This window comes from Catharus ustulatus, chromosome 3, assembly GCF_009819885.2.
Source record: "Catharus ustulatus isolate bCatUst1 chromosome 3, bCatUst1.pri.v2, whole genome shotgun sequence".
Lineage (NCBI taxonomy): Eukaryota > Metazoa > Chordata > Aves > Passeriformes > Turdidae > Catharus > Catharus ustulatus.
The window spans coordinates 46,620,479-46,648,159 of NC_046223.1; the positions used below are offsets into that span (position 1 = coordinate 46,620,479).

At 42.0% G+C, this 27,681-nt stretch overlaps 1 protein-coding gene across 3 annotated transcripts; it reads left to right on the forward strand.

Annotated features, from left to right (window-relative positions):
• Window positions 1-328: 328 nt before the first annotated feature.
• GPR137B (G protein-coupled receptor 137B) lies at window positions 329-27,205 on the forward strand. 3 transcript variants are annotated; one of them, XM_033056069.1, is made up of 7 exons: window positions 329-903; window positions 9,568-9,617; window positions 14,162-14,384; window positions 19,966-20,115; window positions 22,061-22,189; window positions 24,962-25,086; window positions 26,598-27,205. In XM_033056069.1, exons 1-7 carry the CDS (start codon window positions 535-537, stop codon window positions 26,707-26,709), a joined length of 1,158 nt encoding a protein of 385 aa, XP_032911960.1. In that variant the 5' UTR covers window positions 329-534; the 3' UTR covers window positions 26,710-27,205. The 3 variants fall into 3 exon arrangements, with proteins under 3 accessions (XP_032911960.1, XP_032911961.1, XP_032911963.1); XM_033056070.1 differs by having other exon boundaries at window positions 26,609-26,704; XM_033056072.1 differs by lacking the exon at window positions 24,962-25,086 and having other exon boundaries at window positions 26,598-26,704.
• The last annotated feature ends 476 nt before the right edge of the window (window positions 27,206-27,681 follow it).

Genomic DNA, 27,681 nt, shown 5'->3' on the forward strand with positions numbered 1-27,681 from the left:
ACTGCAGCGTAATACGGAAGTTTGAATTTCAGGAGTACTTGAAGGTGCTTAAAATGATTTCTAACAAAATGCAGCTAAATAAAATACTTGTTAAACAGGAAACAAGAAAAAAATCCTACAAAGACATGTGGCTGCCTCTGGGAAAGTGTCAGGTACTTGCTTCTTGTAGAAAATAGAGCATTACTTAACTAATTTAAAATCCAGATAATTTTCCTTACGAAGAATATTAGCAGTAAACCGTTCAGAGGCTGGTGGATTTCTTTTTTTCTTAAGGATGGTAAAGATTTGTGCAGAGACATCAGCAAAGAGCAGCTTTCTGAGCTGTTCCCTGCCAATTGCTGACAAAGGCAGTCCTAATGAATCATTCTGAATTGTGATCATGTGCTACCAGCCCACAGTGAGCTGCCAAAGAGGAAGTGCAGCTTGTTTTCTTTCATTTTCTTGATTCCTATGCTGTAGGAAGATGAAAGGAGAAGGAGGAGGAGGCAACAGCGGCAGCCAAACTTAAATAATTCTGACGATTGCCGATATCAAATGGAGGCCCCTGAGTGGGACCCACTGAAAAATGACACCCTTCCGCCGACCCTGACGCCAGCTGTCCCTCCGTATGTGAAGCTGGGCCTGACCATTGTATATACTGTTTTTTATTCACTGCTTTTTGTGTTCATCTACGTCCAGCTCTGGCTGGTCCTTCACTACAGGCACAAGAGGTTCAGTTACCAAACTGTCTTTCTGTTTCTGTGCCTGTTTTGGGCCTCTCTTAGGACAGTGCTCTTTTCATTTTACTTCAAAGACTTTGTCACAGCAAATTCTCTCAGCCCCTTCATCTTCTGGCTTCTCTATTGCTTCCCAGTCTGCCTCCAGTTTTTCACCCTGACCCTGATGAATCTTTACTTCACACAGGTAAGCAACAGATATTTAGTTGATTAAATCTAGCTGAATAGTAAAGCTTATTATGGGAGCATCATGAGAAAAATGTAATTTATGAATGTGCCTTGGCAATGCAAAATGCAAATTTCAGTTGTTTATTTGGGTATTTTCACTTCTGGTCTATATGCAAGTGATCAGTGTTACAATGAAACCGGAGGCTGAAGTAATCACTGTGAGAACATCAATTAACATGTCTACTGTCTGTAAAAATAATTCAAAGGTTGGAGGAAAAATCTGTAGAAGAGCTTGGAATTTAGACACCCAAAATGTAATTCTATTATTATGCCTTATTATTGTTATTAGGGTTTAAAAACCTCCTGGCTTATCAGACTTGATCTCTGTGTGCAGTCAGAATTGTAATGTCTCATTTTGCCAGCAACAAACCCCCAGTCACAGTCTTTTCATAAGTTGGCTAACGTTTCTGAGTGAGATTTCTATTATGTGTATAACAATTGAAACTGTTGATGGAGTCCTACTGTGGGCCCAAATTCCTGTAAAGATCTGTATTACAAACAGCTTTGACTCTGTTTCAATAAGTGCTAGTTACTGTGCGCAGATATATCCTCTGTTTCAAGGACTCTCTGATATGAAGGTGATTTAGCTGTATAGTGGAGTAAAGGAAATAGTATCTCCATTTCAGGAAGAGGTCTGTAGAGTGTATCTGTGCCATGGACATCTAAGAAACCAGATGAGTTAAGCTGCACAGGGCTCCAGGTTGCTGCAGCTAGAAGTGCTTGGAAATATTTATGGTGAGCATGGCTATCTTACACTTGGCTGAAGAACTGGATATTGGCATTCTCAGACAAAGAAAGGTTGCTGGACTTGCCTAAGATCTTACAGGAAACTTTCAGGAGGGCAGAGACTGGGTTCTTTATCTTCCCAATCCCTCTGTAGTGCCTGGAGCAGGATGCCAAGCCTGCACTCATGTGGCCCTGATCAAAGTCCACTTTCCCAGTGCAGGAGCAGTCGGTCAGGAGAGCATCAGCCAGCCCTGGAGCACACCAGCCAGTGCTCAGGATGCTTTGGGTGTTGCTGTGTGCCCCACTTGGAACCAGCTCGGGTTCCTGGGGGTGCCTGGGGCTGGTGCTTCTGTAGTCCCCATGGTATTTAACAGTGCTCTGTAGTGATGACAGGTCTTATCAATTCTGTACAGCCTGACTGGAGACATCAGGCTGCATGCAAGAACTGCTATCCCAGAGCTGGAAGAGCAGCAATGGTAGGCATGACAGCTGTAAGAAAATCACTTGAGTTGTAGAGTGTATTAAATACTTAGAACCACATACCCAGTTTTATGCTTAGGTTTGCTTTTGTGGATTCAGTGTCTGAAATGCCTGCTAACTCACCCTGCTCCACTCCCTGGTACTTGAGATATATTAAGGGATTACAGGAACCTTTCATCTGCATACTACTCAAATCCAGCTCAGGCATGTGGTGACCTATGTTTTATCCCATAGTTATTGTGAGAGTCATTTGATAACTGTGCAGCTTCCTAGGGCCAAACGTCCATCAGCACACAGTCCATCCAATCCTGTGTTGGGACTAAGTCACAGCCCTAGGTCAGACTCTTCCCTCAGACATGCATATAGGGCTGCTGTGGAAGTCTGGAGGCAGAATGCAGCATCCTGGCTCTTGGCCGAGAGAAGCCTGGGCTGGAGTGAGCACAGGGGGTGCACAGCAGCCTGTGCAGTAGTGTCAGCACTCAGGAGGCTTTAGTGCTGCAGGTAACATTCCTTTTGTCTAAGGAAAATCTGAAAAGACAGCACACAGAATGCACACATATGTCATTTTCATTTATTTTTAGCACTGTTGTCTGATAGTGTTCAGGAAGTATAAGTCAGTGGTTGGAAACAGAAAAAATGCTAAGGCTGTTGGTCCTGCCTTTGAGACAGAATTTCTGCTTTGTCATCCTGAGTCCTCATGATCTTCCTCTGAACCCCTCTGAAAAAGAGTGGAATAGTAACCTATTTTGAAGAGCTGCTGTGGGGCTTTTGAAACAATATTTGCAAGGGACTTTCTGAGTTTGGGATGTGCGTCATAATCTTTAAATATCTTGGGCTACTGTAGACAGACATAAGAATAGTATTTGTTATTTGCTCTAGAGCTAGTTGCTGTCAGTGAAATTTAATCTCAAATATCTCCTCAACTGAAACAAAAGTTTAAATGATACAAGCACAGCCATTCTATGAATATATGACAGAGTAAGTGCATATATTTTTAATTCACTGTTATTAATTCTTCACTTCTAACCATTAAAAGGTGGTTTGGCTTGAAATTCAGCATCCTGTATTTAATGTACATCTAGCTTTCTCCAGTAGGCAAGCAAGGACTAGTGTGAAAGGGGTGGAGAGAGAAAATTTTGTTTTCAGTAATGGCTTAAAACTTCACAGACCTGTTCAGAAACAACTTTTATCCTTTTATTCTCTAGAAGATGGGCAAGAAGGGTCTGCAGCTGTGTGCATTAAACCCCTACTGTTTCACTGGTGCTCAGCTAGAGGGAAATAAATGATCTGTGCGTAGTATAGGTACAGAGCACTGGAAGAGATCTCATGGGTCCCTGGAATTCGTAAGTTTTTAATGTCTGCTGTAGAGTACCCACCATTCCTAAATGTGGCACTGCTAGGAAAACTTTTAAATAGATGTGAGAAGAAAAAAAAGTGATTAAAAAATATTGCAAATCCCCCTGGCCGAACAAAAAACTCATTTGGCAAGTGCCTGAGGGCATTTTTCGAATAACAAGCACCTTTGAACTTGACGGAAAGTTAGCCACAATTATTCTCTTTTTTAATAGGTATCCCAAAGCCATAGGGAATTTCAGCTCTGTTTTATGTGTAGCAAGACAAATAAGCCCTGATGACATCAGCACAGCACAGTTTTATTCCCAGACTTGAGCATCAGCAGCTGCAGCAGAAGAACCTCTAGTGTGTTGGGGCAGGTTGCTAAAGCAGGGGAACTGTGAACAAAAGGGAAGCTAGAATCAAAATAGTTTTGACTCAAAACGGGATCTTTGGGTTAAGAACCAAGTTCAGGTCCTTTGATACAGTTGTAATGCCCTCCTTAGGGTAAGCAGAAAGGGTGCTGCAGATAAGACATATAGAATAATAGTTCCTCTCAGAGATCCCATACTGGAGAAAATTAATATGATTTCTAATGAAATAAGTAAGTGTATTAGAATTTTGAAATCCTATATCTATATTAATTCCCTTCTAAAAAAAAGAATTGTGTGATGTGCCCTCTCAGGAAGGTAGGTCCTCTGCCTACTTGGAAATCATTAAAATAAATCTCAAATGAAGATGAGAGCCAGTGGCACTTTTGTGAAACAGTAGCACAACACCAGCAAGTAACTGCACTGTACCAAGACAGAGCAGCTCCCTGATCCTGATCTACCAGATAGGGAGCCAAAGAGCAATTCCACCTCCAGAGACCAACAATCCCATAGAGATATTTGCCTCACACATGCTGCTTCCAAGGGTTTATTTTCTGCTTAATAACATAACATTTTCCACTTCAAAGGGAAAGAAGTGGAGGATCCCACTGTGAGGGATCCCAGGATAATGAAGAAAGCGAGGATTTCAGGATTTGGGTACTCTTTTATTTATGCCTTGCTTTCTCAAATCTTCCCTGTCCCTGACAAGGGGGACACTGAAATGAGTCCTTAGGCTTTGCAATTAGTGCTGTGCGTAAAAGAGTAAAAAGGGTCAGGGAAAAAAAATAAGTTGCCTTTTTCAGTGCTTGTGAGGGGTGGGCAGAGAAGGACTTGCTTCATTTTGTCCTGTTAGCTCAGGCTTTGCATTTCCCTGGGGAACAGAAAACAAATGAAGCAGGAGAGAGGCTAGGATGGAGGGTTAGAGGCTCAAAGAACAAGGTCAGGGCCAAAGACCATGAGCTATAAATTTCCCTGAAAATCCCAGGCCTCCCTTGTGGCCAGGCACAGAAAACAGTTGGGTGGGCTCTAGGTTTTGTCGTCAGGTTGGGAACTTCTCCAGGATCGAGGAAAAGCAGTGCTGAGCTAAAGAACTGTGAGACAGCATGGGTGGAGAAGGTTGGTAGGCAGATTTTACCTCTCCCTCCTCCCTAACCATTTTCCCTTTTCTTTGGCATCTGGATTGAGAAGCTTACCCTGCCTCCCAGGCAGTGCTGATACAATCAGGGATTTTCAAATCAAGAGAAGTTGTACACAGTGAGACAGTTCAGAGGGGAGCTGGCCATGCCTGGCAGGGTGGGGTAAAAACAGCAGAAGGCTTTCAGAAAGTTTTCATGTATTTCAGTGGAACCAGAGTACATGTTAGCTCTGGGAGGAGAACTAAGAAAATTTCTCATTCTCTAATTACTGAGGATACCATTTCAAAAGTTCTCACCAATGAGAGAACAGAGGGCTTTTTATTTTGGAGAATTTTTTTAGCAGAAATAAATAAATCATATATTATAAAGCTTATTATTATTTTGAAACAAGCTTTAGATGTATGTAGGACTACACATGAATTGCATATGGTAAAGCATCAACAAATATGTTTGGTGTAAAATGTTGCCCTTAGTATTCTATCTACAGGAGACAAATTCTAATTGTAGATTGACTGGCTGTCAGCATCTGACATGATGGATGAGGTCATTTGACTTAGAAAATAATTTGATAGGAAAGCTGCTCTTGAAAGTTTGCTGTGGCTGTCAGCCCCCACAATCATTCCTGTCCTTTTAGGACTATTTTTACCAATTCATGGAAGACAGAGTATGGTAGTGAGTCATATTGTCCATGTCTGTAGGCCTTACAAACTGTATAGCATTTAGAGAGTAGAGGGAAAACTTGCCTGTTTTGGGAAATCTGATCCAAAAGAGTGAACATGGAAGAAAGAAAGAAAGGAGATGGTGGGCCTGAACATGGAAGAAAGAAAGAAAGGAGATGGTGGGCCTGGGACTGAAAGATACACAGCAGAAGAAAGGTAAATGTGCAGATGATGAGGTTGTGGTCTATTTTCAGGTTTCAAAGGGAAGTTTGGAAGTTTGCATGGAGCGTGACAGAGGAGGAGAAAGACTGTGGTGGAAGGAACTGGGAAGGAAAAATGCATGCTATGTTTCTTACAAGGTTTTTGAAGTGAGAAGTGGTAAACAAAGCTGAACGTCATTCCTGTGCAGAGGGCCAGCTTGAGACGTATGCAAGCATTTACCACATATCTGAGGCTTTTGGTAAGCTGAGCTGTAGCTCCTGTAAAAGTGAATTGATCAGCTAGCATTGGAGGTACAGCAGAGGTTTGCGCCAGTCATCACATCACTTCATCTAAATCAGAGCATGGACATGAAAATTGCTCCAGGGAGATTTCATTTTTTCTTTTGGTTTGGGAATATCTCTCTTGGCTTTGACAGCTGTTTCACTGATACTTATAAAGCCAAAGTGTCTCCTGAGTAGCTGAAACCCCATCAGCTACAACAGCCTGCTCCTGTCTGCCTGCTCTGCTGCCCAGCAGCTCTCCAGAGCTCTCTGCAGCCAGGCTGCTGATGGATCCCATGCCATCCCTACCCCTGGGGCCTGGTAAAATGTCTCTGGGGTCAGCTGTTTACATCAGTTCCTGCAATGGGAATTTTCTCTGACTGTATGAAGAGATTTTTGGAGTCCTTTTGAACTGCTACAGTTTTATATGCCAGACATATACCTCAGGGGAGTGGAGGAGGGGGTGTGAGAATCTCATTTGAGGTTTCCAACCCTTTGGCAGAAACAGAGAGTCAAAACAGGATATTTCTCCTTCAAAGAACAAGCAGAAGGGGAAATACTTTTAAGACTAAAAAGTAACCCTTTAAGTATAAGAAAATTAGCAAGGACTTTCACTGCATTTTCCATGTTCATTTTGGGCTTCTCTGGAAGATCTTTTTAAAAGCTCCTGCTCTCTGCTGTTTAGTCTATTCTTAGGAGTAGTCTGGTTTGCTCTGGTTTGCTGGAAGACTTACTTAGATGACTCAGATATTCACTGGAAGCTTTCTCAACACTGCTGCGAGGAGGGGCCATTGAGCAACCAGCCTCTTGAGCTAAATGCTAAAAGCAAAAAGCTGTACCCACGCATGTAATGTATATTGAGATCAGCTTCTGACATCCTCACTCCCACTGAACAGCCCTTTATTCTGTGACAATCCATTGCTTCCAGCAGAAGTACTCATGAACTAAGGTCCCATCAGTGTTTAAGCAAAGGTGGCAGAATCTGGCTGCCTGTGCTCCTGCCTAGCGGTGAATTGGTGAGAATTTTCCATGCCTTAAAGTGTGGCTTTCATTCTATATAGCATCTTTTTTTTTCTTTTTTTTTTCTTTTTTTTTTTCTGTACAGTATTTATTTTCTTTCTTAATGGTCATTTTGCTCTAAATATTTCAGAACATAAATCACCCTGGACAGGTTCACCAAATGCAGAATCATAGTAACAGCTGTTTCGGTGATCTTGAATCTTGACATCCTGTTGGATCTGTAGCAGGAGCATTGCATTTGGTTTTACCTAAGCTAGCCATGAAGATTTTGCTGGGTAGTTGTCTTGGGTTGGTTTATGTGACAGGACTTTGTGACTTAAGAGGGAAGAGTAGATAGTTTTGGGAAACCACTGGGGATGGTATTTAGGAACTTGATATTTGCTAGGTTTTGTGAAACCAGAACAACTCACCCACTGCAAATTGCTTGTCTTGTGAAGTTCTTCACAGAGGCTCTGAACTCTTCAGTGCAACTCCTGAAAGGTGTCAGAGTTAATGGTACAGTCTGTATTAAGTGCTACTCACAATAGGTGAGGACTCTGGAATGGCCCTAGAGACAAGGATTACTTGTTTAGTTTCATTGAGGTCAGGAATCTGCTTCCTCCCTCCCTTCCAGAATAAGAAGGGTAGGCAATAAATCTTGTACAAAAAGTATCTGGAAAGTATTTTGAACCTCATCCCTTCTCTGAAAATGACAACTACTCTCAATGCTAGGCAGAAGCGCAGAACATTTGCAAGCCCCTCGTACCTTTCCTTTCAAAAGCAAGTAAATTAAACAACTTAAAACTTCTTCCTGAACTCCTGTGAGATTTCATGATCCAGGAGTTTGCAGAATGAATCACAAAACTCTTCCATAAGGGATACTATCAGAGATGTTATCTATTTGAAAGTAGTGTCAATGGTTGCAGAATATTTTTAGACTATTTTTTCCCCCAAGTTTTCTATTTTATTCTCAGTTTGCTGAAAAACTCAGTGTTCTCTGCTGCTTCAGCTAGTGCTAAGCAGGCTGATGCATCACAAAAATAATTTCCATGTCAAGGCAGCTGTTTATGGTGAATAGGAGTTAAATGACAAGTTGTTCCAGGAGCTCTGGAACAAGTTGAGCCTGATTTTCTCCAGATCTATGTCTCATGATTGACTCTCAGTTGTTCCCATAACTGGAGAATTTCTTACAATATTGTGCTATGCAGACTCTCTCCTATTGGTTGATGTAAAGAATCATTATTTAGGTTTCTCCTCACGGAGAACATATGTTAGATACATTTGTAGAGTTCCTTTTTTCCTTTGAGTTATTTTTAGAAGTGTGATAAAGGATCATGTCTTTGATACTTCAAGATACTTTGATACTTCATTTCTTTGTCAATTTTTTTGAAGTATTTTAAGATTAGTAAAGGCCAGATAAAGATATTGACAGGCAGAGACGTCTGCAGTCACATTGTTATCATTTAAGTCCCTTTTCCTTGGGAAAGCATAATAATCACAGCAAATATTATGCAAACATTACTAAAGGGCATGCAAAACCAAGGTAAATGGATAAGATAGCATGACTTGAGGAGAAAATGATTGGGAAACAACCCAGAATAAGTTGTATATAAGGCGGTTTTTATCATATGAGTAACCAGTATGCTTTCTTGTTGGTTTAAATGAACATTTGTAAACTAAGTTTGTTTGGAAACCATGTTAGCTTATAAAAAAGCTGTGATTCTTTAAAGTAATTTTTTAATAAATAAGACACAAAACATAGTAATGTATTTTTTGTATAATTTCTGATGATGGTTAAACAACTATGATGGCACCTAGCTACATTACAGAAAACTTGTCAGTATTTTATTTTCTCTGGTACAGCAAGCTGACTGCTGGGCCTGAGCTATCTCTCTGTAAAAGCACATATTGTTGTACAGTGAAGATATAGTCAGGAGAAGCCAAATAATACCTCAGAGTAAAATAATGATTTTGGCTCTCAATGGCATCTTTCTGGCAATGTAACATGAATGTAAATGTATATATCTAATTTCAGGCCAGGGTACTATGATGGGCTCTTCATGAGAGCATTGGGCCTGGTGTGAGCAGGTCTATGAGACATGTCAGGTCATGTAAGAGCCTGTCATAATTTCCCTCTGTGATTATACTGACATTCATCCTTTTGTTAATACTGGTATGAAGGACCTTATTCCTAAGCCAAAGTAAGTTAAAATAATAGTGTAGACAATTTTTACAAGTGCATCTGATCACCTGCTAAGTGGTTCTAGTACTTTGCTTATAGCTTGCCTGCCATGGGTGAGCAATCCATGCAACTCCGTTATGTAACAAACCTGTCATGACATATCTTGTGGCCTGTGAGACAGAATTGCTGTGACTCACAGTGTCTTCCTTTGCTGACATGTATACTGTGTTTGATGCAATATCTTTTTGTTTTGCAGGTGATTTTCAAAGCTAAGTCAAAATATTCCCCAGAGCTACTGAAATACAGGTAAGAAATATGCAAACATCCAATGTGGTTAAGAGGAGCAGCCATGCTGTTTGAGAAACATCTTTTCTAATTTGTGGCATCCATATTTCAGCTATTCATATTTGTATACCAATGTTTTATGATGATGTTTTATGTTTTCTGAAGCCACCTTCTTCCTATGACCTTTAGGAGACTGTGTCCTTTCCCAACACAAGGATCATTTTTAGACAGTCACTTATTTCAAAGGCAAATATTTCAAATGCAAGAGGAAAACACCCACGCTGGGGACTTGTTTACTGGTCCTTAACATTTGTATTACTAGGTAGACTCAGATCCAGTGCTGAAGAAGCGTGATGAAGAAGAGTGATGTTTTGGGGTTTTTATCAGCGATGAGTGGGAGTGGGTCTGTTTTAACTTGTGAGGTCAGTGGTAATAGAAGTTAGAAGTCTTAAAAGTTTTGGGAAGATGACTGACAAGTTGAGAAGAGAAAGAGCTAAGGAGAATAGATTCAATTTCCTGATGTGTTTGGGAGCTTATAGATAACCTCCTCTTACTCCATAGAGTTGAGGTAATGGTAGCCTTGCATTTAGGTGGAGAGATTCATTTGGCATCTTGTTGTGGAGGAGAAGCTGTCAGGATGTACTGGAAAGAACCCCAAAGGGCAGTAATGTCCAGAAAGCTCAGGAAGAGCTCAATAAAGGAGGATGGGGGGGAGAGAGAGAGAGAGAGAGAGAGGGAGAGAGAGAGGGATTGTTTGTCTCTGTTCTAAAGAAAGTTACAATGTGAATTCAGGATAGGAAAACAAAATAATTTTAAACAGCAATCTGACTTGTTACTTGCTGACTGTTAGAACATAGTAATGTATCAACAGGGCAAATATTATTACTGTCCTTGCTCTAGAAATTTGTTATCCTACTGGGTTTTCATACAGCTTGTGGGGCAATCATCTGTCCAAGTGCTTTGGGAACCTTGTTTGATATAAGGGCAGTACAGTGAGAGCAGGCTTGAGGTGGGCTGGGGAGAAATGCAGGATGTGATGGCTGACTCAGGAATGTGGACTCCAGGCTGCACTGCAGCTTTGAACCCCCTTTTGCACTCTGACTCCTGTGGGCAGAAAATCCAGGTGAATGGGCTGGCAGACAAGCAGAGCACAGCCCAGGCAGGTCCCCCGAAGCAGATGTGCCTACCCCTGATGTGGCACACAGGCAAGAGGAACAAAGAGGATTGCTGTGCACAGAGCCTGGGCTGCAGGTCAAGGTGATGGAGAACTGTCTGTGGACAGGTTCCTGCGTGGCTCTAGAGGTGAGAGCTAGAAGCTTTGAACCTCATCTGTTACTGATGCTTGTGGCAAGGCTTTATTCCTGAACACTGCTTGAAAATGTGTTTGTTGAAGCACAGGGAGCTCGTGATATTTAGTCGATGCCTATGAAACGACTACATTAGCAACTGCATGTAGGCTTTGGAGCATTTGTATTCCTAAATACAAATGTACTGTGGCTAGAATCACTCAGGCACAGACCAGCCTTCTCAAGACAGTTCCATGACTGCCCTGACTCTTCCGTACTGGATTTCTAATACAAATCACTCCTGGATCTGGACTAGCTTTTTCTTTCTTGTTCAGCTCTGTTGGTAAGGTTTTTCAGTTGTATTTTGTTTTATCATCGAGATCTCAGCATGGGTGTGGTTAGTCTAAATGCTATATTAATAAAGCTGACCTCGTTTCCTATCTTACACAGGGCAATTAAAGTGATGTAATATGTGCACAACCACAGATTAATTAATTGTAACAAGCTAGTGAAAGAACACAGACTCACACAGGTCTCAAAAATCAGAATCATTTCAGATACAAAAAAAAAAAAGATAAAGTCTTATCGAGGATCCAGAATCTTAAGCAAACTTTATTCAGAGCAGCCTTCACAATATTAGCAAAACTGTTCAAGGTGAAGTCTGTGCCAGCCCAGTTTAATATTTAATCAGTCCTTCAGCCTGTCTCCCTGGACTTGGGGATTTCTTACTGTCACCAAGTTTGGATGAGGCTTGCTGTGCTATGTGTGCATGTCTTGTTACACACAAGCCTCAGACACTGCATACAAAATACAGTAGTTTCAAACAGATTTTCTTGTTAAACAAGGCAAATCTCACTGCATTTATCTGAGATTTTATTTTCAACTCAAAGAAAAACTTACAGGTGCATTCAGCCTGACATAGGAAGAACAGAACAGCCTGGCATATGTCTTCCCCAGCCAAACCAGATTACACACGGCTCCTTTAAAGACTAGTCCCAAAGTGGGGATTAGGCACAACAGGCCTTTGAACTTTCACTTGCGCTTTCACTGGTGCAATCTGGAAGCGCCTCTCCTGCCCTGCTTTTCTGTTTTCTATAAAACTCCATATGCTTCTTCATGCCTTGTAGGTGCCCTTGTAGTTGAATTGTAAAGATACTTTCTTTAAAGATGCCTTTAATCTGCTGAGACCCTAAAACTTCCCTAAGAGAGACGGCCTGCATCTCTATCAGGGCTTTTCCATAAATTCAGCAGCAATGCTTCTGTGGCATTGAAAATCAGGCAGCTGTTTCCTCATCCACATCATGGTAATAAGGGGGCTGGAAGATCATTATGTGAAGAGCTGCACAACTCACTGGCCATGACAGCTCACACTGGCACATATGGGAGTGTGTGGGCACGAGAGTGTGACAGTGCTTTTTCTTTTTCTTTTTTTTTTCTTTTTTTTTTTTTATGGTAAAGTCTGCAAGGGAGGAGTCTGGCCTGGAAGCCTCTCAGGCTTGCTGATTGCAAGCCAGCTTGCTGCTGCAGGCCAGCATGCAGGCTGTGCTGCAGCAGAAGGTCCTTCTGGCTAAGGTGAGCAGAAGGAGGGCATGTACTTACCGTCCCACAAGCAAGGCAGATATAAGAGTGTGCCTTTCCTCACAAGCCCCCTCAAGGGGACTAGAGATGGGACTTCTGATTGGGAAAGAAAGCAAGGCATGAGACCACTATTTAAAGACTTCTGAGTTACTAATAAAAGCTGTAAATGTGCCACCATTACAGAGGAAACTGTGTGAAAGAGGAGTTTAAGGAGTGCAAAGTGTCCAGCATTAGACTATGAGGTTTAAAGGAACTACCTCCAGCTGCTTATCCTAAAAACAGAGCCCTGCCCTGGAAAGTTAAGAATGAGCACAATCTTCCTGCTGAGAGGGAATTTCCGTGCCTGGCAAGGAAAAAACAGCATCCTTGCTCACTGCCAGATATAGCTGGAAAGAAAGGCATTTATTCACAAGCTTTTAGGCTTGCAGTTCTCCCTGTAATACAGTCAAAATATCTCAGAGATATATCTCCTCCTTTCCTGCCCTCTGAAAAGAAGCTAGCTATGCTTCAGCTTTGTAGCTGCATTGATGCTAACCCAAAAGAATATGAATGTGTGAAAGGAAGAGATCCCCACTGGGTAAAGTATTGTTAAACAATCAGAACCAGATTCCTCAGGGACAGTCTGTATGTTTGTTGTCAGCCAAAGTCAAAGTTCCCAAAAGGCATGAAAAGCTGTGGCCAAAACTTCTTGTTCAGTGACTGCAGATTATGAATCTTATCAGTAATTGCCTTGGTCAGCAATGATAATGAACTAAGCAAATACTTGAAATGGAAGCATGCTTTTTTGTTGCTTTGTTTTTTGGTGTTTTTTCTTTTTTTTTTTTTTTTTTTATTAATGGAAAGTCCCATAGGGTTTGTGTAGGCATAAGGATGAATTAGAAGCAGTAATAAAAAAAATTACATACAATGTAATACCTTGATTACATGGTATACTTACATTGTAGGTATCAGTGCTGGGTAGGCTGGAAAAGAACTAGATGGATAAAAACAGTCCAACTCCTGGGCTTCTGTCTGTCACATGTTGGTTCCAGGTCTGCGGTTGTGTAAAACACACCTTTTTCCTGGTCTAGATGGCAAGATGCCAGCCCAGAATCACTATGCATAGTTAAATTTCTTGATATTTCTTTCAAGAGGTTGACCATGACCAAATTGTTTAGCAAAAGAGACAGAGATGGAAGCTAGGGAACCAGTAACTTGGAGATTTTTCCTCCTGTTAGACACTTCCCTAATTTGATATCTGATAGCAAACATTAATAGTCAGTGATGCTTTGTATGGCAGTGGTGGTATAGTAAAATCAGGGTCAAAACCAGTCAATTCCAGGCAACTCAGCCTTTGGAGAGGTTTCTTCTGGGAGTGAGTAGGCAGAGGGTTTGTGCTTTGTATGAAGGGGACAGTCTAAGAAGGTACATGTACTTTTTAAAGTCATTTTCAAGAACTGTGCTGTTGTATTTCTGCTGCAGTCTTTCACGTTTTGCTGCTTGATATTAGTTACTCTACTTACAGCTTGTTGTGTAACTGTAAAACAGGTTTGAAATGAGCTAGGTTAATCTCTCCAGTAATCTGGAGCACTTTAATTTTTGGCTCAGGCAGCTGTGGCAGCCCAACACAGGCAGATTTCATTTCTCAGACTGCAACTTCCACCTCATGTTTGACACTTGCTGAACAATGTTGCTAAAATTGTTTTCTTCTTACTCTCCCAGGTTGCCCCTCTACCTGGCTTCTCTTTTCATAAGTCTCCTCTTCCTCTTGGTGAATTTAACATGTGCAGTATTGGTGAGGACACAGAACTCAGAGAGAAAAATCATTGTCTCTGTCCGGGTGGCAATTAATGACACACTGTTTGTGCTGTGTGCTGTTTCACTCTCCATCTGCCTGTATAAGATCTCCAAGATGTCTTTAGCCAACATTTACTTGGAGTCCAAGGTAAGGTACATTTTCAGTTCTTTTCAAGTACCTCCTGAGATACAAGGGCAGTGCAAAACAAAGCCACAAAGCCTGAGAGCTGGAGGCCTTAAACTTCACAGCCTGCACTTGGCTGGCTGTTGTGTTCAGTACATGAATTGAATACTAAATGGTAGCTAGAGAGCTTTTGGTTAAAAGCAGTGATCACACAAATGTGTATTTTTGAGGCAGATTTTGCATAACTTTTTGGCTGGAGTTTCTCACAGCTCTTTTTCAAGTGGACATTGCTTTCTCTGGGTCCTTAGTCTGAAGACCACTTCATTTCAGTACTGCAACATAGAAGTGGCCCATACTTTGAAATCCTTCAGTTTGTCAAATCATTGACTAAGTTAACTGTTTAAGGTAGAGGTAGCACCATGCTCAAGATAAGCCAGACAAATATGAATCTCCCTTTATACATTTGCATATTCTTATATATATTCCTATAGATAATGAGAATGCATTGTAAAAGACTTAATACATCATAAGTTACCTGGGGAAAAGGGTTAGAAAATGTTTCCTATTACAGTAATTTCACTATTATAAGCCGCACTGAGTATAAGCCACACTTCTGGGTGCCAGCAACTTTTCGTTCTTTGTCCATACGTAAGCCGCACCTGATTATAAGTTGCACATTACAATACAGAGTGTGATAAAAGGTATCCGTTCTATCACCATCTGTTGAGGGTGGGGGCAGTGATCCTTATCTCAATGGCAGATATTCTGCTAATGGGCCATCCATTGAAACCAGGCAGGGCATTGTTCTGTATCTTTCACAACCCATCCTTCCTCCAGCGAGTCATTTTCTGCTAATGGCCCACTGAGTCTCACTGTGGGACTGATAAAATTACTGCATCCCACTGGGAGTTGCTCCAGCCAGGGGGAAGAGCCCAACATTTCTTACCAAGATAAAAACAGAGGTTTTGGGACACTAAGGTTGCCCCTTTCTCCACTGGACTCCAGAGGAAAACCGGATTTCTCCACATCACCACTGGACCTCCAGAGGGAAACTGCACCTTCTACAGGAGCACTGCTCCAACTGAATCACATCTGTCACTGCAGGGGGATGCAACCACCATTTAATGGGACTGCTACCAACACCCTGCCTGACGGGGTGTCAGGTTATACTCCGACTTTGTCAGGGTTTGGGGTTTGTTTCTTTGTAGTACTGTATTTCTATTTTAATTTCCCTAGTAAAGAACTGTTATTCCTAATTCCCATATCTTTGCCTGAAGGCCCCTTGATTTCAAAATTATAATACAGTAATTTCACGAATACAAGCCGCACTGTTTTGACCAAAATTTTGCTCTCATACCGTGAAAGTGGCTAATATTCAGGTGCGGCCAATATGTGAATAATTTTCTGACATTTTCGACCCTGGGAGTGCAAACCAAGTCAGTGCAAACTGCAAAGTCGAGCTCCTGCCAGTAAAACCCTGCATTTACGCGGTTGTTACAATTTGGTTGCTCTGTTGCGCCGTGGGTGGAGCTGCTCTGTACAGGCAGCACAGGGGGTGGGGAAGGCGGGGCAGCTCTCTCCTGCTTGGCCCCGCGGCCCGGAGGAGGCAGGGACAGCTCTCTCCTGCTTGGCCCCACGGCTCGGGGAAAGCAGGGGCAGCTCTCTCCTGCTGGCCCCATGACCCGGAGGAGGCAGGGACAGCTCTCTCCTGCTTGGCCCCATGGCTCGGGGGGCTCCCGTCCCCGCGTGCCGCCACCGCAGGAGCAGGCAGGCTCCATCCCCGGCTCCCATGGCCGCCGCGGGTGCTGGCGGGCTCTGTGCCCCCCTGCCGCCGTGGGGCAGCGCCGGGCTGGGGTGACCGAGCCCAGTGGTGGTGGCGGCCAGCCCCGAGTGGCCCCGCCGAGCGGCAGCGCCGAGCTGGGCCCTCTGGCCCTGTCGACAGCCCCGAGCCCTCATGGCCCGAGCCGAGTCAGTAAACCCCGCCCTGCCACCGTTCCATTACTATTTGGCAACTTTGTTGCACGCGGGTCCTCGCTGCGAACGACAGAGCAGTTTATACTCAGGTGCGGCTTATTTATGGACAAAAACCAAAATGTTTGCCAACACCCGGCGATGCGGCTTATACTCAGTGCAGTTGTATTCGTGAATTTACTGTAATTTGGAGGGAAGGGGTTTACATTCTCCACTTCAAAGAGAAGTTCCTGCCTTTCTCAGCAGACAGCTGTCCTCCAAACTAAAACAGCAACTTTTTGTTCTTCGTCCATATATAAGTCGCACCTGATTATAAGCTGCACTTTGGGTTTGGACCAAAATTTTAATCAAAATTGTGCGGCTTATAATTGTGAAATTACTGTACTCTACAGGATGTTATTTAAAGAAATATTGTTGGGTTTATATCTTCAGTGGACACATTCGGTGGTCAAGGAGCTGGGTGGCATCACGTAAGAATGCAGTATTTATTATAAAATCAGTGAAGATGTTTTGTATCTATAAATAATGAAACAGGGCTTTCAAAAGTCCTTGCATTTGCAGAAGACAGTTAAATCTTAAATTATCAGTTTAACCAATAACACATTGTCGTTACCACAACAAATCCTTTAAAAATCTAAATTTCAGCTGCTATTTGGAAAACCTTATCACAGAATTCCTCTCTACATTTACTTAATCAGATGAAATTAGTACATTTCCTGTTTAATCAAATCTGGTCATGCTGCACAACAACTAAAAGTTCAGGGCTGAATAGAAGATTTAAAAACACAACTCAGTTTTGTTTTTTTCAAGCCTGTCATTTGCTGACCAAAGGGCACTGGCAATGGATTACTTTTATTAGTAAGGAAAGTTTTTATTGTGCTGCAAATCACAGGAGCATAAATCTCTGTGACAAAGCGGTGTTAACCTAAAGGAGGCTTTGGTTCTGTTTTTGTTTGGTTTTGGTTTTGTTCTGTTTTCTCCTCTTGCAGGAAACCCAATCTTCTTTGCTCTGACCTATTTCACAAAACCCAAAGAATCTCTAACATTACTGCAGACAGGAAAGGACAGAGCACTCAGCTGATGAAAGTTTGAATGTGGAAATGAGAGTTAAAGAGTGCTTTGCTCTTCCTTTCTGCTGACCTGAAATGGGAGTTCCTCTGAGGACTTCCAGTAGGGTTTGACTGCCCATCCTTTAGGGATACAGATGACTGAAACTGGCAGTAAATAAAACAACCTGCTTTTGTCTGCCAAAAAACTATCTAGAGAAGAAAACCCCATTCTCTGCAGTGATATTACAGAAATAGTGTTGGAGACAATGCATGCTCTGTGGTGCATGTAGGTAGGCATCAGTATTGGCAGCCTTTTATTTGCATCTCCCATTTTCTGGCATGTATCTTCCGACCACAGGTGAAAACACATTCATCTCCATGACCTGCATGCGAACCATCGTGTTGCCCTGTGCCAGGGCTGTACCAGCACCAAGGAGAGGCACAGCCCTACCCTTCGTGCTCATTTGGGCCATTCTGTGCTGGCCAAATGCATCATATGGTGGGGCACACTACCAGTTAGGGCCTCCCCTTCTTTTCTGCAGGGGCATGTGACTGAAAACAATTCCTCTGGATTTACTTTCACTGCTGCCCTCTCCCTTCACCGACCCACTAAGTGTATTTGACTGGAAGCAAAAACAGGACACTTTTATCTGCTTTTTTGTATTGGATGGGAGGAAAGTTTGTTAAATCTCTAGATGTTTAACTATTAACTGTTAAAGAATGACAGCTATGTAGGGAAAACTGTAAAGGGAAATACCAACCCTGTTCTGGTCTTTGCTTCTGCTATCTGCAATCTGTGAGTGCCACAGAGCTGGGATATGGTATGTGCCTGTCAGCAGCTTCTCTCTGCTTTCTCTCCCTCGGTTTCCATGACAGCACCACTGACTTGTTAGTATCAAAGGAGAACAGAGAAGTGCCTAGCAAACATTTCCTCTTTAAAGCATTTCCTGCTTGCTGATATTGCCTCAGCTTTCACCACTGCCAGCTATGGATCTGGCTTCAATTCCTGAGTAGCTGTAGTCTCCTGGCTCACTCCTGACATGGCTGCAGGTTAAGGCCTGGTGAGTGGTGGTGTTTCCAGGCTGTTACAAGCTGAAATTCAGAGAATTTTTGACTGCACTGGGTATTTTCGGAGCCTGGCTGTTCACTGAACAAATGTTATTTTGCTGGGAAGACAGGCAAGCTTGTTTTCCACAAGCTTTTTTAAAATACTCCCTGAGCTCCTCCTAACTTAGGCTCACTGTGGGGGGCAGACTGAGGAGCTGGGTCAATAAAGCTGCAGGGTCAATGGGCAACAGCATGGGTGAGCAGCACTGGAGCCCTGGTAGTCTCCTGAAGTCCGGGAATTCAGGACTTGGTGGCTTGGGAAGGCTTGGTGACTTCTCCTGATACTTCTTTAGCCCTTCTGGTATGTCTGCTCTGCCATCCATTGCCTTTGAACCTCAGCCGCAAACCTGGAAGCAGTGTGTGAGCAGAGGGAATAAGGTCCCGTGGCAGAGAGGAGCAACTTCTCTCCTGGTCTGTCTCTCTCTCATATATGAAAGGAACCCATCCTGGTATGGGTCTCTGCCAGGAGAGGGAGAGGGCAGGGCTAGAGAAGCAAATGACTGCAAGGCAGCTTAGCTCTAAATGCACACTGCACTTAAACCCTTCTTTCCTCCTTTGTCTGTGCAAAGCACTATTCCAGAGCCAACTACAAAGAATTTTCTTTGAGTTTCTTTCAAACCCAGTCCCATTTTTGTACATCTGCCTGCCTCTCTGATCAGAGAGATCACACAGATCCCTGTAGCCATGGCTGCTGGATTCCTTCCTTCCATCCTGCCTTCCTGCTACAAATCCTTTGCTGGTGTCTCAGCCCCTGACAGTGACCCTGCCCACTTGACATAGTAGTCAGGCACTTACTTCTCTGACTGCATCAGGCTCTTTCCCCTGCTTTGTCCAGTTTTCTCTCTAGGGCACAGGAACTGTTGCAATTTCACACTTGCAGTCCCATTCCTCCGCTTGTGTCCAAGCTGCCACTCAGACTGCCCTGCCATGGTCACTCTGCCCATAGGCTGTGCTTCCACTTTGTCTCCTCTGTGTTGACATTAGCTAAGGCAGGATGTTCTGTTCCTGTCTGTGCTGTGTTTAACTGCTGACTGTTATGACCTGCTCTGTACTTGTGAAATTGGTGCAAAGCAAGCAGTTGTAAAAAGATGCAAGGTTGCATCATGCTAGCCAGCATCTGATACAGGATGCCCTGTAGCTAATGCAGAGCTGAAGGCTGAATTTTGTCACTCCACCTCATACCAAGTGTGGGTCTTACGTGTTTTCACTGCTCTGAAAATAGCACTTGTTTAATAAAATGTAGAAATTAGTCACAGCCCGTCTTGGTAAGGGCTGGAACTGCTACCATTGCCTGGAAACCACTGTGCTGAATAAAATATAGGAATATACATGCAGTAGAATATATTGGCCAAAGAATGAAAGACAAAAAGTCAATCGCATGAGACAGAGTAGCATGACAACTCTCACAGTCCATGCAAAGCCAATTGTTCTCAACTTCCCTTATGAATAATAATAACCTGTGCTTAAATCTCTTCCAGGGCTCATCTGTCTGTCAGGTGACAAGTATAGGAGTGACTGTTATTCTACTTTATACCTCACGAGCCTGTTACAACTTGTTCATCTTATCGTTTTCCCAAACCAAGAAAGTCAACTCTTTTGATTACGATTGGTACAACGTGTCAGATCAGGCAAGTATGAAAATATTGGCTAATGAGAAAACCTCATTCTCTATTTGATGACTGACTTCCTAAATGCTATCACAAGGAAATAAATATATTCAAACCCTATTTTTTTTTCCTTTATCAATGCACTAAGTTTGTTTTGCTCCAGTATTACAAATTTCTGATAATTTTGGCGTATGGATAAAAACTCCTGTTCTATGCTAAAAGAAAAAAGTAACCACAAGACAAATATTTTTTAAAAATCAATCTTTCATTTACCTTGATTTTATCGTCAAAAGAAAGAGCACATTTTATTAAAACAGGTATTTTGTCCATTATAACAAATGTGTTGTACTTAGAGAAGCAGAAAAACAAAACAGTACTTTATTCCACTGAAATGCTCAGTTCTAAGATATCATAACATCTCCCACTGCCATCCAGGGCTGTGGGGTTGTTTACTTTAGTTCTGGCGTTAGCATGATAATTTCTGTAGTTTGAGGATAAGGCTACTACTCTTCCCAATCTTTAATTGCAACTGGCAATTTACATTGAAAACGAACAGGAATAAAAACACTAAAGAAAATAGCAGGGGATTATTTGTTGAATTTTAATAAATTTCAGCATCTAGTTTTGAAGAATGTATTTAGGTTTCAGTACTTTTCTAGCTCTTTCAAGGCTAGGCAAAATGGGAAGCCTGGGTCTGGATCATGAGTGTCTCTTGTTTGGCCCCAAAATCCCATGTCTCCTCTGCAATCAGCAAGCAACTTCAGATCCAAAACACATTCTCAGCTATTCAAGGACCTTGTCTTGCCAGGCTGGCCAAGCAAACCTGCAGCCATTAACAACTTTCTGTTGATCAGTAGGTAAAACTCTAATTATGAAGTGGGTAAAGAGTAGGATAGGATTGCCCTGAGGACCTTGTTATGAGTTAGGGTCTGTCAAGGGACCTCTAGTTTGCTGCAGTGCAGAGAAGAGGACTGCAGATGTTGCCAGTGGAATTAGAGCACACAGGTTTAGGCAGAAGGGCATTAGGCTCTGACTTGTCTCCCGAATCAAGCATTTTCACTCTTGTTAAGCCCTGAGGAGTTGCTGCTGTTCCTGCCAACCCCTTGCAGGGGACAATTCTTGCTCTGACTCCTACAGTCTGGAGTAACAGGGGCTGGTATGGCCAGACTACTTGGTCCTGTTTGCCCTCTGGAGGCAGAGGTTGTTCACTGGGAGAGCACTGGAATGCTTTTTAGCCCCTGAGTTACTACTACATTTTTTGAACATCTATTCTGGCTTGTGACATTAGAATTGCATGGATATTGGGGTAAGTTATTGTAACTGTATGTAAAGAGCCTGGAACTGAGGAGTGGATACTCAATTTGGTACCAGAATCAAAAGTGACTTTTAAAATTACAGCCCAATAAATGTACTGTAGTATTGCCTCAGGTCACTGGTCAGAAACACCCTTTTCTCTTCTGCACAAAACACATGAAAGGACAGGATTTGCTCTCTGTAGCTATGGGCAATGGTGGACATCTAGAGGAAAGATCACAGCTGGTGCTGCAGTAACAGCAGGGTTATTCAGCCTTAAAATGTGCACCAATTTGAACAGACCTAAGCCTTTAATTTTTAAAAGCAATGCCCTTGACCACTGATTGTTCCTTTACAATTATTTTCAGCAGGAAAAGGACTGCAACACTAGTTTCTCATTACCTGAATTTGATCAATTCATCAAGTGATTGCTTGCCAGGCTTTTAAGCTGGGAAGACCCCTGCATGAAACTGATATTTCTGAAGGAAAGATAGCAGGAGAGGGAAAGGGAAATCGTGTACCCAAAATAGCATATTGATTTTTTGAGTATGCCTTTAATCATTAGCCAGGTTAATCTAGCTCTACTGCATGGAATTTCTGGCATCGCTTCCTGCACCTTTAAATGAGCTGCCATCTTTATTTTTAAACACTTTACTCTTTTACTTTTCAACAGGCAGATCTGAAATGTCAACTGGGAGATGCAGGTTACATAGTGTTTGGAGTGATCCTTTTCATCTGGGAGCTCTTGCCTACTTCCTTGGTTGTGTATTTCTTCCGTGTCCGAAACCCTACAAAAGATCTAGTAAGTGGAATTTTTTAGTGTATTTCCTAGTGTAATGTCCAGGCAGATCTGAAGGGCTCAGCTGCTGAGGATCTTTTTCAATGTGTCCTCAGCAGAATAAAAGCAACCAAAACTTTCCACTTCTTTATACTAACTCCTCTTGAAAGAAACTCATCAGGTTTATCCAGAAGGAAGGCCAGGTGTTTCTCAGGCAGTTTTTCTTAAAAATCAGGAAATTTCTTAAGGGTAGGAACTGCTTCCCTTTGAGATAGTACAACACATTATTGGAATCGGTGGAAAAGGAGTGTGTTATCCAAACTTGGCATCTTTTATCACATAGCAATGAAACGGTTGTGTGCTAATTGTACAACATGGTTATGAAATAATACATTTAATTTTTTCAGCTCTGTACCCATTGAATTTTTTCCAAGTCAAAGACCAGTGGCCATAATAAGCACTTGCTGACTTGTTGGCCATTTCAGAAGATCAGAGATAAAGGTATGAGTTGTAAAGATAGTTCCTGGTAAGTGTCTGTAATATCTAGGTAGTTAATAGATAGACAAGCTTTTTTATAGGTGTAGGCAATGTCTCCAGATTAGCTGGTTGACAGACACACAGGAAATACCAGCCTTCACTAGGATTACTGAGGTAAAGTCTCTGTTTCTGTAGGCCAAATGAAACCAAAGCTAATACTACTCAAAAGGAATGTGAATGGTAAATACACAAGTAAGAGAAGCAAATAATAGAGTAACTTTCTAGACAAGGTGATGGGTTTTATCCTCATATGTACTTTTCAGAGACAATGATAAAGCCGAAACAAACAAGGAAGTAATACCTGACATTGCACTGAGAAAACCCATGGATCCCAGTGTCCATGGCCAAAAATATCTCAGCCTCACTCCTGCTTAGGAGTTAACCAGGACAACTGCAAAGAGAAGAAATGTTTTTTAAGTACAGGCCAGATGTCCTGCTCTTCTAAAAAGTGACCACAGAGAGATCTTGTTTTATTTAAAGTGGGCTTAGTAAGGCTAAACCTGGTGGCCAAGTTTGGATAGTGTGGGGTAGATTCACAGAGAATGAAAATAAGGGAAGTGGTCTAATCACTCATTTCAAAAAGCTGATCCCATGAAGGCTTGGAATCCTATCAAACAAGAGCTCAAATGGAGTCAAACAGGCAGTATGCTCCCACAAGAGCATTGCAGTAAAACTTATAACATATTTTTGCATTGTGATTGCAGAAAGCCTTAAATCTCCACAATCACAGAGTTCAGAAGAGGCAATCAGTGATACCATTCTTTTATGGATACCTCTTTTAGGGTAAACATTATCTGGCACATGGGTTAGGCCATATATTAATTTTTTTCCCTCACATAGGACAGATATTTAGAGGAAGACCAGAAATAAGTAGAACTGAACAAAAAATGAAGAGACTGAAGGAAGAGAAAACTGAAATACATTATGAGGTTGCCACAAGAGGGAGACTAAGGCTGCAGGATTTTAGGCTAATATATTCAGTAGGCTGCAACTTGGCCAGAAAGTTAGAATTAAAGCAAACCCTCCTTTAGTTAAAAATGTCATAACAACGTCTGATAAGGTAAAAATCAAAATTATTCTTTATTTTTAATAAACAGTCCTGAGAAATAGTTCTTTGGTTTCATGGTTCATTTGGGACTTCAGAAACAAAAAGTTTGAGTAGAGGCATCCTGCATTCAGCATTGCTCAACTATGAAACTCCTTTCCACAAGTGGTTATATCCCAGAATGGGCTGTCTGTTGGCTCTGGTGCTGACACAGGGTAACAGCAGCATGTGGCTCTTTGCCTTGCCATACCTTTAGCCAGAGAGATGCTGGAAATGGGGGCATGACAGAGATAGATTTAATCTTCATTTCATCTTTGTCAAAGTTATTTTATGCATTTAATGCATAAAATAAAGGGGGAGATAAAACTGCTCTCCTTTTTAAGACCAGAGAGGAGATGTCATCCTGGCTTGTCCACAGGCAGAGAGAACTCATCTTCCCTGGGGATGGGGGCAGTGGATCAGTGGTTCAGCAGGTTCTTAGATGTCTCTCTGTGCACTTTCTGGAATCAAGCTGACTTCTTCCATCTTGTATGTTTTCTGTTTTGATTCACAGAGAAGTAAAATGAAAATGCTTTGTAAATGAAAGAGTAAATGAAGGAGTACACTCCTTCCCCTGTTTTGTCAAAGGACCTGACCTCAGGATTTGTCCCTCACAGTACTACACAGTAGAAATTAAAATTGTTTGGTGAGGGCCTAAGGGACTTTTCAGGTGTGGGTTCACTAAGCAGGATGCCAAGCTTCAACATGATCAGTTCCTGTGGTAAGGGAGGTAAGGCACCAAGAGGGAGTGTTAGCAATGTGGGAGGTAAAAATCAAATCTCTTTAGACATTTCATGTTTCCCTCAGCTCCTTGGCTGCTTCCTACTGCTCAATTTAAGTCAGCTGGCTTAAAGCATGAAGTGTCCTGGATGGACAGGAATTCAGCAGAAAGGTTGAATGCAGACTGGAGGGTGTTTTCAGAAAAAATATCAAGTGTTAGCTAAGAAATAAGGATAAATAAAAGCTGTTGAGATCAATATCAGTATGCTGGTAGTGATGAACAATAAATGCAAAATTATTTCTGTTGTCTTCAGCAAATGCAAAACTGCGTGTTTTATTTTGGAAACCATGAGGTAAGTTGGCAGCAACTTCTTCTAGAAGTAAAGCACCAAGTAATTGATAAACAGCTCTTTGATATCTGTTGCAAATACTGACTGAGGTTTCCCTTCCCTCAGGCCAATGCAGGAATGGTCCCAAGCCATGGCTTCAGTCCCAGATCTTACTTCTTTGACAACCCCCGCAGATATGACAGTGATGATGATCTAGCTTGGAATATTGCACCGCAGGGGGCACAGGGCAGGTGAGGCACAAGAGTGAGCTGCTTGCTTCCCAAAACAGAAACTGGAGGAGGAGGAACTCTGACACACCACAGAAGATGCATGTAAATTTTCTAGCTGCAATTGCTGCATAAATCCCAGCAGGGTGAAGGGAAGCAAAAGGGGAAGCTGAAGTGGAAAGGCAGCACTGAGTGACTGTGGGGATCCAAGGGCCCTGTAGACACTATAAAGACAAAAGAGTGAAAATCCTTACATAATTTAAGAATTGTAGCAATGTACGACGTGTTGAAAAACTCGGGTCAGAACTTCATTTCATCCTCCATTTCTTCCAGGAGTGGCTGCAGAAGTGCCATTTACTCATTCAAGTGTGAGAGCAAGACTGCCTAGAAAAACAGCTGTCTCCCTGCTCAGGCAGAGCAGAGAAAAGCTGGACAGCACAGGCAGCAGCTTGTGACGGTTGTAGAGAAAAGCCTCTAAACTTAGGTTGCCCTGTAACATGGCTAAATATCTTGAGGTTGACCTGAAGTGAAGGGAGCATCTGCTTTCCCACATGTTGAAAGCGTAGAAAAATTCACCAAACTGCTGAAATCCCATACAATCCAGAACTGCTGCAAAAATTCTGTCTTTTCTGCACAACTGTGAGTTTTAGGGAAAGATTTCTGTCCAGGAAGGAGCATGAAAATGAGAAAGAAAGGCACTGACAGGACTCTATCCTGCCCTGAAAGGAGTCTCATGTTATCCCTTTGCTGTTCCTCTAGCTACACTGTGATATTATAGATTTATGTAACCACTCAAAATGCTGGCTAAGTTGCCAATCACAGTTAACATAACCCAGATCTAGTTCTTGTCAGTCATTCAGGTAAGACAATATAGTCACTGCCTGTGAGCCCAGACCATGTATGGCTCAGTTGCACACTCACAATTTACAGTTATCAGTCATCCTATTCCTGCATTGTTTTTCACATAGTAGCTAAACCCACAGAGGATGCTGCAGGTGGTTAGAGCCAGCCTGGTATCCCATCCTAGAGCCAGAGGCACCCTCTCTTACATATTGAGCCATCAGGGAACCAGCCACACTGGTAACATGCACAGCTCCCAGTGGAAACCAAACCAGCCACATGCATTGTGTCATGCTGCTCTTGGGAGAAAAGACAGCATAGTCCTGTTCTCTGGGACACAGACACAGGAGATTTACATCTCTGACAGGCCCTTGCAGTGCCAGGACTTGGCAGGGATGAGCTGCATCACTTCTGGGATTTTCCAACACCTTCTAGAACAGCAAATCTGAAGGGGGAGGGTCTTTAGTGAACCAAGATAATCAGGAAATAGATAATGAATATTTGGGCTAAAATAATTGTCAGATCAGGAAAGTAAATAGCTGTCTGTACCTCTGCTTGGGGATTTATTTTATTTTATTTTATTTTTTGCACTTCTTGAGAACTATCTCTACATGATTGCATTTTTCCCATGTTCTCTAACCAGGTGTCTACAGAACCAATCCGCCAGTCACTAATTCTTTTGTTTTCTTTCTAAGTTTCTCTCCAGACTACTATGACTGGAGCCATCAGAACAACAGCTTCATGGCTTACATAGGATCCCTCCAACAAGATCCAGCACTGGACACAGATCGGCCAAGCCCTATTTAACTTCAATCAACTACAGCCTTCTAGGACATTCCAATATTAAAACCAATGTTCCGAAAAACAAAGCTTAGCAACTCTTCTTCACTTTTTGGTTTTTAGAAATTTTCCTATGCACACATAAATGAAGAACCTTACCATGAGCTTTTCATAGTTCAAGGAGAAGTATAAGCTAATGATTTAAACTCTGAAGACTGTTCCAATTAATACCTTGTTCTAAGCCATGGTATTTTGGCTTTGAATAGAGTTGTTAGAAGGTATAATTTAATCATTTTTATGCTCATTTTAAAAGAGCAAATTTCATGAAGTGAAATGGCATAATTATTTTCTAAGTATTTTTATTTTTACACTGTGTATAAAGTTAGAAATACATTATTATGATCAATATACTGTAAACACATGAATAGATTCTTCAAATGCATGACAGTTGCAATTTTTACATGCATATAAAAGCCTGTAAGAAAAAAATATCAACCCAATTAAATACTGTCTTTTCAAGTTATTGCTATGTTATCAGAGCACAATTTACTCTTTGGATATCACTGCTTGCTCAGTGTGGTGTGATAGTTGGAGGCTAGAAGTTATGTGCATCCTATATTCTTCTAAGAAAGTAAGAAAATTTTATCTTCTCACCAGCTTTAGAGACTGATGGGCATCTGCTCCAACTGGAGCACTGTGAACTGCAAACAAACTGAAAATTTGTATGCTTGAAAAATTAAAGTTATGCAGTCATGTCCATCAATTAGATCTATGTAGATTATATAGAAGACTAAGTCAAATACCTCACCAGGAAGAGGGATCTATAAAACAGTAGAGACTTGTGTATTTATTTATTTATTTATTAAGAACCTGGGAATTGCAGTGTGGGAATAGAAAAAGAGCCAGGAGTACATAAAGCAGAAAAACCTCAAAAGTGCCTTTCCGCATAACAAGCAAGCCAGAAAAGCTGTGCTTCAGCCTTGTATCTTCAGGGATAAA